This window comes from Entelurus aequoreus, linkage group LG03, assembly GCF_033978785.1.
Source record: "Entelurus aequoreus isolate RoL-2023_Sb linkage group LG03, RoL_Eaeq_v1.1, whole genome shotgun sequence".
NCBI lineage: Eukaryota > Metazoa > Chordata > Actinopteri > Syngnathiformes > Syngnathidae > Entelurus > Entelurus aequoreus.
In genome coordinates this window covers 10,550,041-10,570,104 of record NC_084733.1, presented here as the reverse complement: position 1 = coordinate 10,570,104, position 20,064 = coordinate 10,550,041, and the positions used below count along the sequence as shown (strand labels likewise).

At 42.5% G+C, this 20,064-nt stretch overlaps 3 protein-coding genes across 5 annotated transcripts in view; 2 read left to right on the top strand and 1 right to left on the bottom strand.

Moving 5' to 3' along the window:
* LOC133646114 (gastrula zinc finger protein XlCGF28.1-like) overlaps positions 1–20,064 on the bottom strand; it is a 201,653-nt gene that overhangs the window by 68,733 nt on the left and 112,856 nt on the right. The window lies entirely within an intron of this gene.
* The window catches only part of LOC133646118 (zinc finger protein 32-like), a 118,433-nt gene that overhangs the window by 88,759 nt on the left and 9,610 nt on the right, over positions 1–20,064 (top strand). The window lies entirely within an intron of this gene.
* LOC133645491 (gastrula zinc finger protein XlCGF57.1-like) lies at positions 8,199–19,963 on the top strand. Its single transcript, XM_062040334.1, has 3 exons — positions 8,199–8,637; positions 12,493–12,744; positions 16,979–19,963. Exons 2-3 carry the CDS (start codon positions 12,543–12,545, stop codon positions 18,064–18,066), a joined length of 1,290 nt encoding a protein of 429 aa, XP_061896318.1. The 5' UTR covers positions 8,199–8,637; positions 12,493–12,542; the 3' UTR covers positions 18,067–19,963.

Genomic DNA, 20,064 nt, shown 5'->3' with positions numbered 1-20,064 from the left:
TTTTTCCACTGTTCACAGCTTCATTTATTTTCCTTCCAACCTGCGGGCGACAATCAGACAATGTCGGTACCCGGTCTTTCTTTGGCTTACGCCCTCAGCCATGTAAAACTTTTCTGTGAGGGAAAAAGGGAGGGGCTCCACAACCCAGGGGGACTACAGGAACTCAGAAGGGACAAAAATATATTAAACCGCCCTTTCACAGGTGAGCAGAAAAGAGAACTATTTGGAGATAAAATTCACAAACAAAATATAATAAACAACAAAGGTGTATTTTAACTCCGTTACACCCACCCCCACTGAATTTTATCGAATTAGAGCACACACATTACAGTATACAAGAGACTGTCACAACACGAGAAATCACAAGGGGCCAGCGCAATGGTATCTAACACTAAATGTTTCCTATAAGGATGAAGTGGTACGAAGGCAGCACTTATCCCTCAATCCATCAACTGGCAACAGGGTGCCTTCTACACCCCGTAAGGCCCCATAAACAGCACAGTACTAGCTCACAATACAGGGGGGGTTGAGCCCCCACAGAAGCGCAAAAATGCCAGTAAAGGCTACCTGAGTTAAGTCTTAGTCAGTAAATGTCTGGAATATGGGTCGATACGTAGCTTTAACATTCAACTCCTCCTGTGTCACATCTTGCCTAGACATGGTCTGTATCAGTCTGTTTACAGGCTTAACCAGACGACCAAATCTTGACCTGACGTGATTGTGTGCGTCAGAGAAGACAGAGTAAGTGGGTAAGGTCTGGTCAGATGTGAGGCAAGTATCAGTCTGTGTCACCTTGCCAGTAGTACAGTCTGGGTGTCTCGCATGAGGGGCAATACCTGCAGCCTTCAAAAACTTACAGTCACCAGGCACAAACTGATCAGACACATCGCTATCAGGTGAGACTGAAGCCGCATGGAGGTCAGGGGTCACAATAGTTACGTCAGTGATGTGCATCCCCGATAAAGGTGAATCAGACAACTGTGTGACCCACTCCACGGTCCTCATTCTTGAGTCCACAGGTTCTGGATCAGTTAACGGGGCATTTTCTTCATCCACAGGTGAGGTAGCGTCATTTCCAGCGTCAAGGCATGACTCAGTCTCACAGAGAGACTCAGGAATGGATGAAGCGACGCTGGACATTTCACTTGCTTCAATCACAGGGAGGAAATTGGCCAGCATCAGCAGGTTCCTGTGAACTACCCTTTCTTGTCCAGACACAGTGTCACAAATCCTGTATGTGTGCGTCTCTGAGTTCACATCCACCACAGTGTAGATTTTTGACTCCCATCGGTCGGCAAGCTTCTTTTTACCCCTCTCCTTTTTGTTGGCCAGAAGTACCCTGTCACCAATCTCAATGGTGGACCCCTTCACTCTCCTGTTGTATAGTTGAGCGTGTCTGCCCTGTTCTTTTTTTGCATGGTCTTGAGCTATCACCATCGCTTCTTTCAAATCGTCAGCGAGAGATGCCACATACTTATCATAACCTGTCACAACTGAGTCATGGAGGACAGAGCGGAACAGAACATCAACAGGAAGGCGAGGGACACGACCAAACATCAGGTAAAAAGGAGGGAAGCCTGTCGTCTCATGGACCGCACAGTTATACATGAATGTCAGCGTCTGCAGTCGCCTAGGCCAGTCAGCTTTTTCTTCAGGAGACAACGCACGTATCATACCACCCAATGTCCTGTTAAACCGTTCCACGCTCCCATTACCCATCGGATGGTAGGGGGTCGTGCGAGACTTCCTGACACCTGAGACCTTGAGGAGCTCACTTATCAGGTGACTTTCAAAGTTAGTACCTTGGTCGCTATGGATTCTTTCTGGAAACCCAAAAACACAAAAGTACCGGTCCCAGAGAACCCTTGCCACCTGCCTAGCTGTCTGGTCTTTGCATGGAAATGCCTGAGCCATTCGAGTAAAGTGGTCAGTAACCACCAAAACGTCAATGGATCTATTTCTGAAGTCTTCGGCTGACCAGAAATCTATACAGACTAGCTCCATTGGTCTGCTCGACGTTATGCTCTCTAGAGGAGCCCTTCCTTCAGGTTCAGCTGTCTTGCTGACAATGCATCGCTGACAGTGACGTACATAATCTCTCACATCTCTATCTAGGGACAGCCAGAAAAACCTTTGTCTTGTTAAGCTGAGGCTCCTGAACTGACCCTGGTGTCCAGCACCGTCATGAACACCTTGCAGAACCTCAGGCTTAAGTGCATCAGGAACAACATATTGAAAGCGCTTTCCCCTGGTTTTCAGATCTTTTGAGATTCTATACAACACACCATTAATCACAGTAAACCTATCCCAGTGTTTCAAATATCTTATAACAGGGACAGACTCATTAAACCTCTCTCTCCTAGAAGGTCTCCTGCGCCTCTCAACATAGACCAATACACGAGAAAGGGTCCTGTCCTCCAACTGTTTATCACCAAGCTCTTTTTCAGTGTAAGCAGGTAAGGTGTCTAGGCCAGGCGGAATCAACTGCGGCAGGAACTGCAAGACATCAACAGCACGGGCCCTTGAGCCAGCATCCCACTCAATGTGAGACTGCAAGATAGCAGACACATCCTCTGACGCGATACACTGAGTCTGCATGGCAAACGGACCGCATGGGGACCGGCCAATTTCGCTTGGTGGGGAGGGTTTCACATGACCACTAGATGACCTGAAGGCGTCCTGAACCAACACATTCGACATATCTACAGCTGTAGAGAGGAGACCTGCATAGGGTTCAGCAAGTAGTCTGCAGCCAACACTCTCTTTAACAAATGGCACACGACTCAAGGCGTCAGCAACGTTGTTCTGGTGGCCTGGTACATATTTAATACCAAAGTCGTAACTCGCCAATTTAGCAACCCACCGTTGTTCACAGCAGTCTAGCTTCGGCTTTGTTAGTATGTGAGTCAACGGGTTATTGTCTGTCCAAACTGTGAATTTGTGGCCCTTCAACCAGTGACTGAACTTGTCACAGACCGACCATTTCAAAGCTAGAAACTCTAAACGATGAGCTGGATAATTTTTCTGGGACTGAGACAATGACTTGCTGGCGAAAGCTATCGGTCTGGCACGCGCTTCACCCTCTTGAATCTGTGACAACACAGCGCCTATGCCATCCAGGGATGCATCAGTTGACAACAGGAAGGGGCGTGTGAAGTCAGGGTGGGCTAGGACCACACTGTGAATCAACGAGGATTTCAGTTTCTCAAACGCTTGTTCCTGTTCCACTGTCCAGTCAGAAGAGTGCAGCTTCCTGCATGACATTTTGGTTTTATGTTTCAACGCCTTCATTTTCACACCCTTTAGCAGGTTAAAGAGTGGCTTAGCAATGGCAGAATATCCTGGCACAAAATGTTGATAGTAATTTACCATCCCCAAGAATGATCTTATCCGCTTCTGGGATGGGGTCACACCATCGAGTTCCATTAAGTCAGCACTTGTCATGTTTACGATGCTCTCAACTTTGCTCGGGTCTGTTGAAACACCTTCCTCATTTATTATGTGGCCTAGAAACTTGACAGACTTTTTGAGGAGAAAGCACTTCTTAGGTGCCAACTTTAAGTTATGACTGCGCAGCTTGTCAAAAACCATTTCTAGGCGCTGCAAAGCAATGTCCTCATCAGGTGCAAACACCAACAAATCATCCAAATAGCACAACAGACTTAGATAATTTTGGTCCCCAAAAATACTGGTCATCATGCGCATGAAACTACCAGGACTGTTGCAGAGACCCTGGGGAAGACGATTGTATTCATATAAACCCATGGGAGTAGTAAAGGCAGAATACTTTCTATCATCTTCATGTAGTGGCATGTTATAAAAACCTGAAGTCAAATCCATGGTACTGAAAAGACAGTTGCCTCCCAGAGCGGCCAAACAATCCGCTTGGTGGGGAAGGGGATGAGCATCCTTCAGAGTCCTCTTATTCAACCAGCGAAAGTCTGTGCAGATGCGGAGGTCTCCATTTTTTTTCCACCCCAGCACCAGTGGCGATGCATACTCGCTGGTTGACTTTCTGATGATTTCTCTTTGCTCCATGTCACTCAGTACTTGACGCAGCTTCTGGTACTGGCTAGGAGGCACTCTCCTGTATGGGAGCCTGAATGGCCTGCTGTCAGACAGATGAATGCGGTGCACAAAACCCTTTGCCTCCCCACAGTCCAGTTGGTGGCGTGAAAAGACATCTTCATACTGCAAAACAAGATGAGCCAGCCTCTTCTTACAATGTTCTGACACCTCACACGACTCAATGTCAATGTTGCACAGTCCAACCGACTTGAGCTTGTCTATCACAGAGTCAATATCAGCGGCAGGTGGCATAGCTGATTGGGTGCAACTGAGCAGGGGAGCTCCTGAGAGTTGGGCAACATCCATGTCTTCAAGGGCAACACAGGAGTAAACATCAGCCAGTTTGGCATTGCGCCTCAATAGCACAGGCCTGTCAGAAGTGTTAATGAGTTTTAGAGGGACCCACCTATCTCCCCACATTGGGGATACGATCCTCGCAACCAACACACCTCTAGGAGCTGAACGGGATGACGTCGGCTCAGTCATGACGGCGCTGCCTGGTGAAACCGCAGTGTTCCTGGGTAGTTTTCCCCAGATGAGGTACTCACGACCAGGCTCCAGGCAGACAGCAGAGTTGCACCTGACTGTGCCGATCCTGTCAGGAGCATCCTCACCTCTCCAGGGGTTCAGGCCAGCCAGCATGGACAGGAAACATTCCACCTCTGGATCTGTGTGTGAGCAGGGACCAGAAACTGTTCTCCAAAACGAGTCACATCTTTTAGACTGGTGTAGAATGTATTTTAAAACATTAGTTCCCAGGATTAACTCATCCTGTTGACCAGGGACAACAAGTGTGGGGACCAGCATTTTACAGCCATACACTTCCATTTCAATGTCAAAAGCACACTTTGGCTTCACACGTAAACCCCCACAACCAATAAGAGTCACATTCACATCGATTTGATTTTGGCCAGATAGTACACCAGTCTCCCTCAATCTCATTTCCACTGTCTCACTAATGCTGCAGGCCATCGAACCACTGTCCATCATGCCACCCAATGTAACAACCCCACCCACAGTCACAGGTGTGTAAAAGAGACTGTCACTCTGTCTAACTCTGTGAATATTCTGATAAACAACTTCAGAGTCATTGCAGGAGGCCTTGGTGGATGTGTAAACCGTTTCAGCATCAGACATGTCATCAAATAGGGAGTTTGTGTGAAGACCTGTACTGCCTCCCTCCGAATACAGGTCAGCTAGTTTCCCTCAGACTGGGGCTGGGGGGAGTTATTGGCAGTACAGTTCAGTTTGGTGTGGCCAGGAGCAAAACAGGTGAAGCACAGTCTGTCAGACATGCAGTGGGAAATGGTGGTGTGGCGCGGATCATCACAAATTCTACAGGCTGCCTCCCTGGGACGTCGACCCCGTGTGGCACGCTGGAATCTCCCACCTTGACTTTGATGAGCAGTGTCGCCTCGCTGCATCTTATCCATCATCATCTGGAACATGTCAACCATGCGGGTGAGAAGTCTTTCTTCTGTCTGTTGGAGATTTTGCACCACCGCTAGAGCAGGGGTAAGGCTTGGGGAACGCTGGTGTTCATTTGGAACAGAGGCAGACATTGGGGGAGTGAGAGGGGAACAGTACACATGACGCTGAGCTTGGGGAAAGAGAGGAGAGGGAACTGGGGCGCGACACTCTTCAGACACTGGCAGGCTTACTGACGGTGGACCGGCCTGCTCAGAGGCCACAGCGGTGATGTGACTCTTTAACTGTGCAGTACCAGCAGCTCTTCTATTAGCCCTTGACTCTCCCTGGTAGTCATCGATTCTCTGTTGAACATCACGGGACGTCCACTCACGAAGTGGCTTACACTTTAAAATGCAGGATAGTTCCGGGTCAGGACAGTGTTTGACAAACATGAGAGCCACTTCATCATACATGTTCTCTGCCCGTTTTCCTTGTCTGTGAAGACCCTCAAGAGCCAGGTCTGCTGCTTTGTTCAGTCTTATCCAGTAGTCTACTGGGTTCTCTCTGTGCTTGGGCAGAGTAGCATAAAAGTCAGCAAGAGGGAGACATGACGGAGCATCACTGAAATACTGGAGTAGGATATTGTATATTAGTTCAGGTCTCTGTCTAACATTCAGTCCAGGATCACTACGCAATGCTATCTGCACTACATCCCTGGCTTTGCCCATCAAATGGTTCAAGATTTCCTCCGCCTGATCATCTACAATAACATTGTGTCTCTTGAGGTAAGTCTTAGTCATAACAATCCAGTCTTGCACTGAATACCTGTCAGTGTTGTCACCTCTAAATGTCTGGAGGTCTTTATCTGACTTAACTTGAACTGTCAAATGCTGGAGATCATGCTTGCTAACTCCATTGTGTGTGTTCTGCACAGCAGGACTACTCTGACAGTCACTCTGCATATTCACAACACCAGCTGACATTAGCTTTTCAACAATGGATTCACCAATTTGGGCACCTAACTGCCCAACCATGTCAGTGAGGTGGTGGATGGCATCAACATCACTGTTGGGTGTGGAAGTGTGAGGTGTCTCCCTCATGGACTCGTCAACAGGGGTGAACAGCAAACCTCGACCCAACCCCTTATTTGTACACCCATCAGCTGTAATGCTGGAACGCCCCACCTCCCTACTATTAGTGAATTCAGAACACAAAATACCCCTACCTCTTGATAACACAGGGGTAATAAACTTATCCATCGTGATGCCAATAATGATCTGTACTTGCGTTGTGTAATTATACCGGAACAAACGGACTCGGAAAAAAAAATAAGACGTGTTTTAGCACAAAAATAATGTACTACCGAAAGTTACCAACCCACTGAAAACAAAAGAGGGAGAGAAAAAAAAAAAATCACTGTACCCAAACACACTGTTTTGAGATCAGACCACACAATAATCATCAACTGTAGATCAGGACAGCAGCGCAGCATCCGCGGCGACAAGCATCAAGCCGATCTGAAGATCCGAAGGTTCACGGCACCAGTGTAACTGTTCTGGGTCGGCACAATGACGAGGCTTTTTCCACTGTTCACAGCTTCATTTATTTTCCTTCCAACCTGCGGGCGACAATCAGACAATGTCGGTACCCGGTCTTTCTTTGGCTTACGCCCTCAGCCATGTAAAACTTTTCTGTGAGGGAAAAAGGGAGGGGCTCCACAACCCAGGGGGACTACAGGAACTCAGAAGGGACAAAAATATATTAAACCGCCCTTTCACAGGTGAGCAGAAAAGAGAACTATTTGGAGATAAAATTCACAAACAAAATATAATAAACAACAAAGGTGTATTTTAACTCCGTTACACTTCCTTTGAGCGATATTTCCCGCATCTACTTTGTTTTAGCAGTCAAGAATATTTCAGTTGTTTTTATCCTTCTTTGTGGGGACATTGTTGATTGTCATGTCATGTTCGGATGTACATTGTGGACGCCGTCTTTGCTCCACAGTAAGTCTTTGCTGTCGTCCAGCATTCTGTGTTTGTTTACTTTGCCAGTTAAATTTTAGTTTCGTTCTGCATAGCCTTCCCTAAGTTGCAATGCCTTTTCTTAGGAGCACACATTTTTTGTTTATTTTTTGGTTTAAGCTTTAGACACCTTTTTACCTGTACGAAAAAACATTAGACACCTTTTTACGGCACGCTGCCTCCCGCTGTTTCCGACATGTACAAAGCAATTAGCTACCGGCTGCCACCTACTGATATGGAAGAGTATTACACGGTTACTCTGCCGAGCTCTAGACAGCACCGACACTCAACAACAACACATCATTTGCAGACTATAATTACTGGTTTGCAAAAAATATTTTTAACCCACACTAGTGTGCCGCGGCACAGTGGTTGAAAAACACTGATCTAGGAAACTCACATATCATGGGCTATTTAAACAAATCTATATTTCAGCCAATATTTAGGGTTAGGGCTTGGCAGCAGCTTTGACAATTATCTAAATTATCTTGATCTTACGTCTTATTTTTGATTGCTCAGTGAAAATTATTAGATATGCAAGGAAAATTATAATTTTGTCTTTAAGTATTTTTTTAAATTAAACTAATATTGCCTTTTGTGCTTAATGTTACGTTCTTCTGGTTGCTTTCCAAAATTGCTTTAATTTTGTACTTTAATTTGAAAGTCACGTGTTCATGCGCATGCGCGGACTGATCGCGTAGTCCATTCCCAAACGCGAAACGCAACATAGCAATGTCCTCTTTAGGTATGCTGTAATTCCTTCGTCTTTACGTGTGTACTTATTTGTCCAGCGTTTGGACTCCACTTAAATTATTTATTTGTGCCAGGATAAAGTCGACTCGTCGTAGTGAACTTTAAAGCTTCTCAGGCTATGTTAACTTGCTAGTTAGCTTAGCTTGCTAGTTAGCTTAGCTTGCTAGTTAGCTTAGCTTGTTAGCTGCTAACAAAGAGACGCGGTCTTTATCAACACGTCGCTAAGCAGAGATCAGATGTGAGTGTAAAGTGTAGGGATTGTGTGAAAATGTGCGAAAGAACGACAGCAGAGTACGAAGACTAGAAGGAACTTTCTCCAACAAAAGAGGAGAACGAGCGACATCGTCATTTGGACGTCGTTTTCAAAAAACACACAGAACAGGTTTGTTTACTTCTTACTCTCACATGTTTACTAACTTTATATTTGAGTGTTGACATCGTAAGAACACTTGGAATAACTTTACTGAGCATTGTTTCCTACAGAACTGCTATACAGTACAGGCCAAAAGTTTGGACACACCTCTTGAAGGCCATCGAGAGAATGCCAAGAGTGTGCAAAAGCTGTATTCAGAGCAAAGGGTGGCTCTTTGAAGATACCATACCACATTGTTTTTCAACCACTGTGCCGTGAGATACAGTCTGGTGTGCCGTGGGAGATTATCTAGTTTCACCTATTTGGGTTAAAAACATTTTTTGCAAACCAGTTATTATAGTCTGCAAATGATGTGTTGTTGTTGAGTGGTCGGTGCTGTCTAGAGCTCGGCAGAGTAACCGTGTAATACTCTTCCATATCAGTAGGTGGCAGCCGGTAGCTAATTGCTTTGTAGATGTCGGAAACAGCGGGAGGCAGTGTGCAGGTAAAAAGGTGTCTAATAATTCTTAAACTAAAAATAAACACAAGGTGAGTGCCATTAAGAAGCTTAGGGAAGGCTATGCAGAACGAAACTAAAACTGAACTGGCTTACAAAGTAAACAAAAACAGAATGCTGGACGACAGCAAAGACTTACTGTGGAGCAAAGACGGCGTCCACAATGTACATCCGAACATGACATGACAATCAACAATGTCCCCACAAAGAAGGATAAAAACAACTGAAATATTCTTGATTGCTAAAACAAAGTAGATGCGGGAAATATCGCTCAAAGGAAGACATGAAACTGCTGCAGGGAAATACCCAAAAAGAGAGAAAAAGCCACCAAAATAGGAGCGCAAGACAAGAAGTAAAACATTACACACAGGAAGACACCAAAAAAGTCAAAATTAGTCAGGGCGTGATGTGACAGGTAGTGACAGTACATGTACTTTGAGACAAGAGCTATAGTGATGCATGCTTGGTTATGCTTTAAAGTCATACCCAACAATTGCGACGACAAGTTTTTATTGTCAATATCGGCCGCTGAGTTAAAATTTTTTTTGTTTTCTGCTGGTGGTGTGCCTCCTCATTTTTTCAATGAAAAAAAGGTTGAAAAACGCTACCATACCATACCAACTTTATTTATAAAGCCCTTTAAAAACAAGCACAGTTGAAGAACAATGGGCTGCACACCACAAAGAAATACAGGCAAAGGACAGACTAAAAAATAACATTTAAAACTGAGGTATAATACACATTGAAAAATCAAATACAAATTGTCCTAAGAACAATTTGTTAGATAAAAAGCAGTTAAAAACAGTTAAAAAAAAGTTAAAAACAGCATAAAGTCTCATGCTGGGTTAAAAGCCAGTGAATAAAAATGGGTTTTAAGAAGGGTCTTAAAAGTAGCCAAAGAAGGGGCCTGTCTCACATGGAGAGGGAGATCGTTCCAGAGTTTGGGACCCGCAACAGAGAAGGCTCTGTTGAAGATATTCACCCATCCATTTTCTACCGCTTGTCTCTAATCCATATCTGAATATTCAATTCTGCTTCTATAAAAAATATTCCTCTCAGTAATACACAGTACAGGCCAAAAGTTTGGACACACCTTCTCATTTAATGTGTTTTCTTTATTTTCATGACTATTTACATTGTAGATTGTCACATCAAATCTATGAATGAACACATGTGGAGTTATGTACCTAACAAAAACTGGTGAAATAACTGAAAACATGTTTTATATTCCAGCTTCTTCAAAATAGCCACCCTTTGCTCTGATTACTGCTTTGCACACTCTTTGCATTCTCTCGATGAGCTTCGAGAGGTAGTCACCTGAAACGGTTCTCACTTCACAGGTGTGCCTTATCAGGGTTGATTAGTGGAATTTCTTGCTTTATCAATAGAATACAATTGAAAGTACTTTATTGATCCCTGGGGGAAATTCAGCACCACAGTTCACTCACAATAAACACTTAGGTATTTTTTACATGTGAATAATATAAATACAGTCTATTATACAGCATTATTCACATGTGAATAATATAAATACAGTCTATTATACAGCATTATTCACATGTGAATAACATAAATACAGTCTATTATACAGCATTATTCACATGTGAATAACATAAATACAGTATTATACAGCATTATTCACATGTGAATAATATACCGTAATTTCCGGACTATAAGCCGCACCTGACTATAAGCCGCACCAGCTAAATTTAGGGGAAATTACAGATTGCTCCATATATAAGCCGCACCCGACTATAAGCCGCAGGGTTTTGATGTGTAATTACCGTAGTATATAGGGGTTTCTGCTATCACAGAGGGGATTGTCAGGACAGAGATGACTGTTTGGGAACGCAAAGCGTCCCATTTATTAACAATAAATCTTTCAATCATTCAATCAAACTTTCACATCTTTGACATGGCGAACAGCATTCGTGCAGAGTACAAATAATACAACGGTGCAAAGTAATACAAAGTGCTCGCCTGTACGTTATCAAAATAACCAGCCTACCGGTATATGAAAAGTCAGTCTTTAATCATTGTGTCATCGTCTTCCTCCTGCGTACTAAAACCACTGAAATCCTCTTCGTCGGTGTCGGAGAAGAACAGGCCGTAAATAAGCCGCACCCTTGTATAAGCCGCAGGGACCAGAACGAGGGGAAAAAGTAGCGGCTTATAGTCCGGAAATTACGGTAAATACAGTCTATTATACAGCATTATTCACATGTGAATAATATAAATAGTCTATTATACAGCATTATTAACATGTGAATAATATAAATACAGTCTATTATACAGCATTATTCACATGTGAATAACATAAATACAGTCTATTATACAGCATTATTCACATGTGAATAATATAAATACAGTCTATTATACAGCATTATTCACATGTGAATAACATAAATACAGTCTATTATACAGCATTATTCACATGTGAATAATATAAATACAGTCTATTATACAGCATTATTCACATGTGAATAATATAAATACAGTCTATTATACAGCATTATTCACATGTGAATAACATAAATACAGTCTATTATACAGCATTATTCACATGTGAATAATATAAATACAGTCTATTATACAGCATTATTCACATGTGAATAACATAAATACAGTCTATTATACAGCATTATTCACATGTGAATAATATAAATACAGTCTATTATACAGCATTATTCACATGTGAATAACATAAATACAGTCTATTATACAGCATTATTCACATGTGAATAATATAAATACAGTCTATTATACAGCATTATTCACATGTGAATAACATAAATACAGTCTATTATACAGCATTATTCACATGTGAATAATATAAATACAGTCTATTATACAGCATTATTCACATGTGAATAATATAAATACAGTCTATTATACAGCATTATTCACATGTGAATAACATAAATACAGTCTATTATACAGCATTATTCACATGTGAATAACATAAATACAGTCTATTATACAGAATTATTCACATGTAAATAATATAAATACATTATACATTTACAGTACATGTACAGGCAAAAGGAACATATGCATTATACAGTCTGATGGCTGTCGGTATGAAGGACTTCCTGTGTCGTTCCGTGTTGCATTTTGGGAGTTTGGGAGTCCCAAGTGGGTTGGAACCATCAGTTGTGTTGTGAATGAGAAGGTGTGTCCAAACTTTTGGCCTGTACTGTATATATATTCGGCTATATCGTCCATCCAAAGTAAAAAGTCTCCCCGTCCAAGCTTGGTCTTCTTTCCTTGTGAATAATGTTGTACATGTAAATGTACTGAATGCCTCGTGTGAAATGAGCAAACCTGGACTTTTCTAAGTCATGTGTTTGTCTCCTTGTGTCCTGCAGTCGTCTGTGAAGAACACCTTCTCCCTGAGCGACAGGAATGGAGCTTTAAGATGGAGCAACAAGAGCCACAACCCTCCCACTTTAGAGAGGAAGAAGAGGACCCACTGACCCCCAAGTTTAAAGCGGATCAGGAGGTGCCAAAAAAACAACTAATTAAAGATGAAGAGGACGTACACTGCATCAATCGGGAAGGAGAGCAGCTTGAATGGTTGGAGGAGTTCGCAGTCATTGGTGTTCCTGTGAAGAATGAAGGTCATTTTTGTCATGTTCTATTTTGTCCTTTGGGTGTACGAGCAGCTGTCTTGTTTGTGGTGTTGTATGGTATACCGGTATTAACATAGTACCGCGATACTAATGAATCATATTCTGTACTATACCGCCTCTAAAAAGTACCGGCTCCCCGTCGTTGTCATGTCATTGCTGGTTTACGAGCAGACGAGCATGTTCGGCAGTGCACAATCACAGAGTACTTACAAGCAAACACAGTGTGTGGACAGAAAAGGGACAACAGACTCATTTTGGCTTAAAAAGTAAAGATAAAGGTGAAGTTTTAACACTGAAACGCCCTCAGGAAGAGGTGCTTTAAAACACGGCTAGCTAGCTAGCGGCTGAAGTCCATACCCAGTCTGCAGTGTTGTAGCTACTTCTAAATCGCTAATCCTCGCCTCCATGGCGACAAATAAAGTGAGTTTCTTACAAGTATCATCCCTGCAGGACGAGGAATAGCTAAACATGCTTCACTACACACCGTAGGAGGATACAATAGCTCACCGGCGTCACAATGTAAACAAACGCCATTGGTGGATCTACACCTGACATCCACTGTAATGATACCAAGTACAGGAGCGTATCTAGTCGATACTACTATGATTACATCGTTACTTTTTAGCATCACAAAATCTTTCGGTTTTTTAAAATTCGTATTAGAATTAGACTTCCTTGTATTGTCATTCAAATTTGAACTTTACAGTACAGATAAGAACGGAATTTTGTTGCATTAGCTCATGGTAGTGCAGGATAAAAGAGCAATAAGGTGCAGATATAAATAAATAGATTACTGTACAGATAAATATATTGCACTTTTGCATATGCATCCACGTTTATGGATGTATGTTATATTGTCTTTATATTCCAGCGAGTTAATCCATTTTTGGGTGGGAATTGAGGGGATTATTATGATGCGTTCAAGAGTCTTACGGCCTATTATGTTTATAAAGTCAGTAAATACGTCCCTGGACACACGAGGACTTTGAATATGACCAATGTATGATCCTGTAACTACTTGGTATCGGATTGATACCCACATTTGTGGTATCATCCAAAACTAATGTAAAGTATCAAACAACTGAAGAATAAGTGATTATTACATTGTAACATAAGTGTAGATAGAACATGTTAATAGAGAAAGTAATCAGATATTAACATTAAATGAACAAGTAGATTAATAATTATTTTTATTCCACTTGTCCTTACTAATGTAGACAAAACAATAGGTAGATAGATGACACAATATGTTACTGCATATGTCAGCAGCTAAATTAGGAGCCTTTGTTTGCTTACTTACTACTAAAAGACGAGTTGTTTAGTATGTTCACTATTTTATTTAAGGTGAAACTTGCAATAAGAAACATGTTTAATGTACCCTAAGATTTTTTTGTTAAAATAATTTTTTGTGGTCCCCTTTATTTATAAAAAAAATTACAGAAAAGTATTGAAATACATATTGGTATCGGGATAACACTACTTGTTTGTATATCATTTTACTACTGTGTTTATTTTGTGTTTTCTTTTGACTTGTTGTATTGCTTCTGTTATTCCCCGATGTACGGTTATGACTAGGGATGTCCGATAATATCGGACTGCCGATAAATGCTTTAAAATGTAATATCGGAAATTATCGGTATCGGTTTCAAAATTATCGGTATCGGTTTCAAAAAGTAAAATGTATGACTTTTTAAAACGCCGCTGTGTACACGGACGTAGGGAGAAGTACAGAGCGCCAATAAACCTTAAAGGCACTTCCTTTGCGTGCCGGCCCAGTCACATAATATCTACGGCTTTTCACACACACAAGTGAATGCAAGCCATACTTGGTCAACAGCCATACAGGTCACACTGAGGGTGCCCGTATGAACAACTTTAACACTGTTACAAATATGCGCCACACTGGGAACCCACACCAAACAAGAATGACAAACACATTTCGGGAGAACATCCGCACCGTAACACAACATAAACACAACAGAACAAATACCCAGAACCCCTTGCAGCACTAACTCTTCCGGGACGCTACAATATACACGCCCCGCTACCCCCTACCCCCAAAATCCCCCCACCTCAACCCCGCCCACCTCAACCTCCTCATGCTCTCTCAGGGAGAGCATGTCGCAAATTCCAAGCTGCTGTTTTGAGGCATGTTAAAAAAAAAAAAAGCACTTTGTGACTTCAATATAAATATTTTTTCCATAACTTGAGTTGATTTATTTTGGAAAACCTTGTTACATTGTTTAATGCATCCAGCGGGGCATCACAACAAAATTAGGCATAATAGTGTGTTAATTCCACGACTGTATATATCGGTTGATATCGGAATCGGTAATTAAGAGTTGGACAATATCGGAATATCGGATATCGGCGAAAAAGCCATTATCGGACATTTCTTAAGAAATTCCATGATGATTGAGTTAAATTAAGAAAATCCATGATGATTGTTTGGGTTAAATTAAGAAATTCCATGATGATTGAGTTAAATTAAGAAAATCCATGATTGTTTGGGTTAAATTAAGAAATTCCATGATGATTGAGTTAAATTAAGAAAATCCATGATGATTGTTTGGGTTAAATGAAAAAATTCCATGATGATCGTTTGAGTTAAATTAAGAAATTCCATGAGGATTGTTTAAGTTAAATTAAGAAAATCCATGATGATTAGTTTGATTTGGCTAAGGTCAGGGCAAACATGATGGGCAGGCCAATCCGAGGCAAGATACCGTAGGGCGGTTCATTCAAAGCAGGAAGTAGTAAAATCATAACAAAGTGTCAGAAAGCACATGAGAGTATTTACTGAAGGAGTGTCGACTAGACTGTTAAAGGATGTCACTTTAGGAGGGCTTCCAAAATAAAACCTTCTAAAAAGTATTTTAATTTGCTGCTTTGTTGTTCAAATAACCTTCCAGGGAGCCTCAAAAAGCATACTATATATCGGAATCGGTAATTACCGTATTTTCCGCACCATAAGGCGAGTTGTAAGCCGCACGTTCAATGAACAGCATATTTCAAAACTTTGTTTACCTATTAGCCGCCCCATGCTATTAGCCGCACCTACGCTACGCTAAAGGGAATGTCAACAAAACAGTCAGATAGGTCAGTCAAACTTTAATAATATATTACAAACCAGCGTTCTAACAACTCTGTTCACTCCCAAAATGTAATGTGCAAATGTGCAATCACAAAAATAGTAACACTCAAAATAGTGCAGAGCAATAGCAACATCAATAACTCAACGTTGCTCGAACGTTAGTGTAACACACCACACAAAATAAACATTTAAAGCTCACTTTCTGAAGTTATTACTCATCCACAAATCCATCGAATTATTCTTCTTCGGTGTGCTTCACTTGTTTTTTGACACCATCTGTGAAGTGGACGCGCATGCAGTCGTAGATCAACAGGGACGGAGCTGCGTGAAAAAAGTCACCCGGTGTCTTTGCTCATTTTTTCTTCATCCATCCATCCCTTCGAGTTAGCTTTTATGATGACGCCGGCTGGAAAGTTCTCTTTTGGCAAGGTCTTCCTTTTGAATATCACCACGGGTGGAAGTTTCTGGCCGTTAGCATGGCAAGCTAGAACCACAGTGAAACGACTTCTCATTCCCTGTGGTGCGAATATTCACCGTACGTGCTCCCGTTGTATCCACAGTGCGGTTCACAGGAATATCAAAAGTCAGTGGAACCTTGTACGCGTGTCTCTTGGTAGGAGACATTTTGTGGTCTTTACAGAAACACACAAATGAAATGAAACGTAATATCCGCGCGCTTCTTCTTCTACGGGGGCGGGTGCGGTTGCTTACAGTAGAAGAAGAAGCGCTTCCTCTTCTATGGGGCGGTTGCTTACCGTAGAAGAAGAAGCGCTTCCTCTTCTACGGGGAAAAAAGATGGCGGCTGTTCACCGTAGTTGCGAGACCTAAACTTTATGAAAATAAATATTAATATTAATCCATATATAAGGCGCACCGGGTTATTAGCCGCACTGTCAGCTTTTGAGAAAAATTGTGGTTTTTAGGTGCGGCTAATACGGTAAGAGTTGGACAATATCGCAATATCGGCAAAAAAGCCATTATCGGACATCTCTAGTTATGACATATTGAATGTCAACATCGTGACGGACAGACATTATCAGAACATATGCTGGTGCAGGACAATATCCCATGTGACTGAGCAAAGCTGGACTTTTCTAAAGCATGTGTTTGTATTCTTGTGTCCCGCAGACGTCTGTGACGAACATCTTCTCACCGGGCAGCAGGAGTGGACCTCCAGGACGGAGCTGGAGGAGCCACAGACCCCGCATTTTGGAAAGGAAGGGGAGCCACGGCTTCCCCGCATTAAAGAGGAAGAGCAGGAACGCGGAATCAGTCAAGAGGGGGAGCATCTGGAGGAGGTTGATGTTACCAAGTTCCCATTGGCTGTCATTGTGAAGAGTGGAGATGATGAGGAGAAGAGAGAGGCGGAGCCTCCAAGCAGCAGCTCAACTCAACACATAACAGAAGCTGAGGAGGACCACTATGGAGGATCACAAGCAGACAAGCTCTTCGCTCCACTATCAGATAGTGACGACATGTCACACTCTCCTGACACTGATGATGACGACTCTAAAGCATGTCCCACTGACAACACACACTTCCAATGCTCCCACTGTGACAAAACCTTTTATCAACCTTGTCACCTGAAAGTGCACATGAGGATACACACTGGGGAAAAGCCTTTTAACTGTTCAATCTGTGGTAAAGGTTTTACACAAAGCGGTCAGTTGAAAGTACACACCAGAACGCACACCGGAGAAAAACCTTTCCCCTGCTCAGTCTGCGGTAAATATTTTGTGCAAAGACAGTATTTAAAAATACACATGAGAATACACACCGGAGAAACCCCTTTCACGTGTTCAATCTGCGGGAAAGGTTTTACCCAAAGGCAGTGTTTGCAAGTGCACACCAGAACACACACGGGAGAAACCCCTTTCACCTGTTCAATCTGCGGTAAAGGTTTTCTACAAAATCGCAATTTGAAAACGCACACGAGGTTGCACACCGGAGAGACCCCTTTTACCTGTTCGATCTGTGGCAAAGATTTTACACACAGTAACAATTTGAAATTGCACATGAGAATACACACCGGCGAAAAACCTTTTACCTGTTCAGTCTGCGGTAAAGGTTTTGTGCAAAGTAGCAATTTGAAAGCACACGTAAGAACACACACACGTGAGAAAGTGTTGAGTTGCAGTGTGTGTGGGGAAAGATTCTCTTATAAGTACCAGTGCAAGAAACACAGGTGTGCTGGTGAGAACCGAAGCAGCAAATGAAGCTGCAGGGTTTTAACTTTGACTTTCCAACACCACCACCACATATAACGTGTGTGTGCGTGTGTGTAACACAATCTTGTTAAATACCTGTTTCTACCATATGTAGATTGGATATTTTACCTTAGTGCTTTAATGTCAAGTACATGCATTAATGTACTGCATTGTGTACTTTTAATTAAAAACGGACAGAACAATTTGCCTGAAAAGGTGAGAGTAAATGTCAGGTTCAAACACCGATGACATTTATTAAACAGACAAATAAGCAAGGAATCAAACAGAGACAGAATTCAATTTGGCTCAATTGGGGAGAAACGTCTGGGCTGTACTCTTGTACAGTCTCCCACCACGCTCTGACGAAAGATTGTACGCCTCCTCTTTTATTTGGACTTTCCCTCATTACATGGCAACAGCTGTTTGTAAAGGGACGGGGGTCGTAAACAGCCGCCGCCTTTGGTCACAAAACAGTTCAAAGAAAAGGTGCCTGGAGGGGAGTCAGGCCCTGCTTCCTCTCCGCTTTGTAGATCTCGGGTCAAAACAAAATCTCCCTGTGGATTACAATACATCAAAGGAACCGACACCTTCATGTCGCTTCCCATCCTACACAGTGGAGTTTTACAAGGCTTTTGATTAGTAAGATCAAAGACAGCTTTTGTCTGCTCGCCGGGAACTCATTGAAACACAAAGTTTTGTGATAACTTAGATACAATTATTCTGACAGTAAACATTACACAGCCTATGTTACATGTTATGTGTATACAGATATTCATAATTCACTTTTATGCTTATTCATAATAGTTTTTTTTTATACAGGTTTTTGTAATGTAGTATTACATATTTTCTATTTGTAAATTATTTAACCGATGTACATATTTGTTTTACATTTGTTCATACCTTTGCTTTTGAGTACACATAAATCCACACATAAATAATGTTGTGGTCCTGATGGCTTCATCTGGCCAGGATCTTCAGCTCTCACTGGATCTTAGTCCATGGTTCTCGCCCGGAAAAGGGTGGAGTTCCATCTCCGGGTTGGGGAGGAAGCCCTGCCCCAAGTTGAGGAGTTTATGTACCTCGGAGTCTTGTTCACGAGTGAGGGAAGAGTGGATCGTGAGATCCACAGGCGGATCGGTGCGGCGTCTTCAGTAATGCGGACGCTGTATCGATCCGTTGTGGTGAAGAAGGAGCTGAGCCGGAAGGCAAAGCTCTCAATTTACCGGTCGATCTACGTTCCCATCCTCACCTATGGTCATGAGCTTTGGCTTATGACCGAAAGGACAAGATCACGGGTACAATGAGTTTCCTCCGCCGGGTGGCGGGGCTCTCCCTTAGAGATAGGGTGAGAAGCTCTGTCATCCGGGGGGAGCTCAAAGTAAAACCGCTGCTCCTCCACATGGACAGGAGCCAGATGAGGTGGTTCGGGCATTTGGTCAGGATGCCACCCGAACGCCTCCCTAGGGAGGTGTTTAGGGCACGTCCGACCGATAGGAGGCCACAGGGAAGACCCAGGACCCGTTGGGAAGGCTGTGTCTCCCGGCTGGCCTGGGAGCGCCTCGAGATCCCCCGGGAAGAGCTGGACAAAGTGGCTGGGGAGAGGAAAGTCTGGGTTTCCCTGCTTAGGCTGCTGCCCCCGCGACCCGACCTCGGATAAGCGGAAGAAGATGGATGGTAGTTTATATCAATTGGTTCATATCTAAGACATCTTCTGGACCACTTCTGAATGCATATTATTTACTTTATACATAATCTGAGCAGTTGTGTATTCTACAAGATCATTTACTTTTAAAATATGCAACTTTATGAATATGTGTTTACTATTGCATTTATTTTTGATCGTGTGTTCTTTATGATTTGTATGTACAAAACCAGTGAAGTTGGCACGTTGTGTATATGGGAAATAAAAACATAAAATACAATGATTTGCAAATCCTTTTCAACTTATATTCAATTGAATAAACTGCAAAGACAATATACTTAACATTCTAACTAGAAAACTTTTTT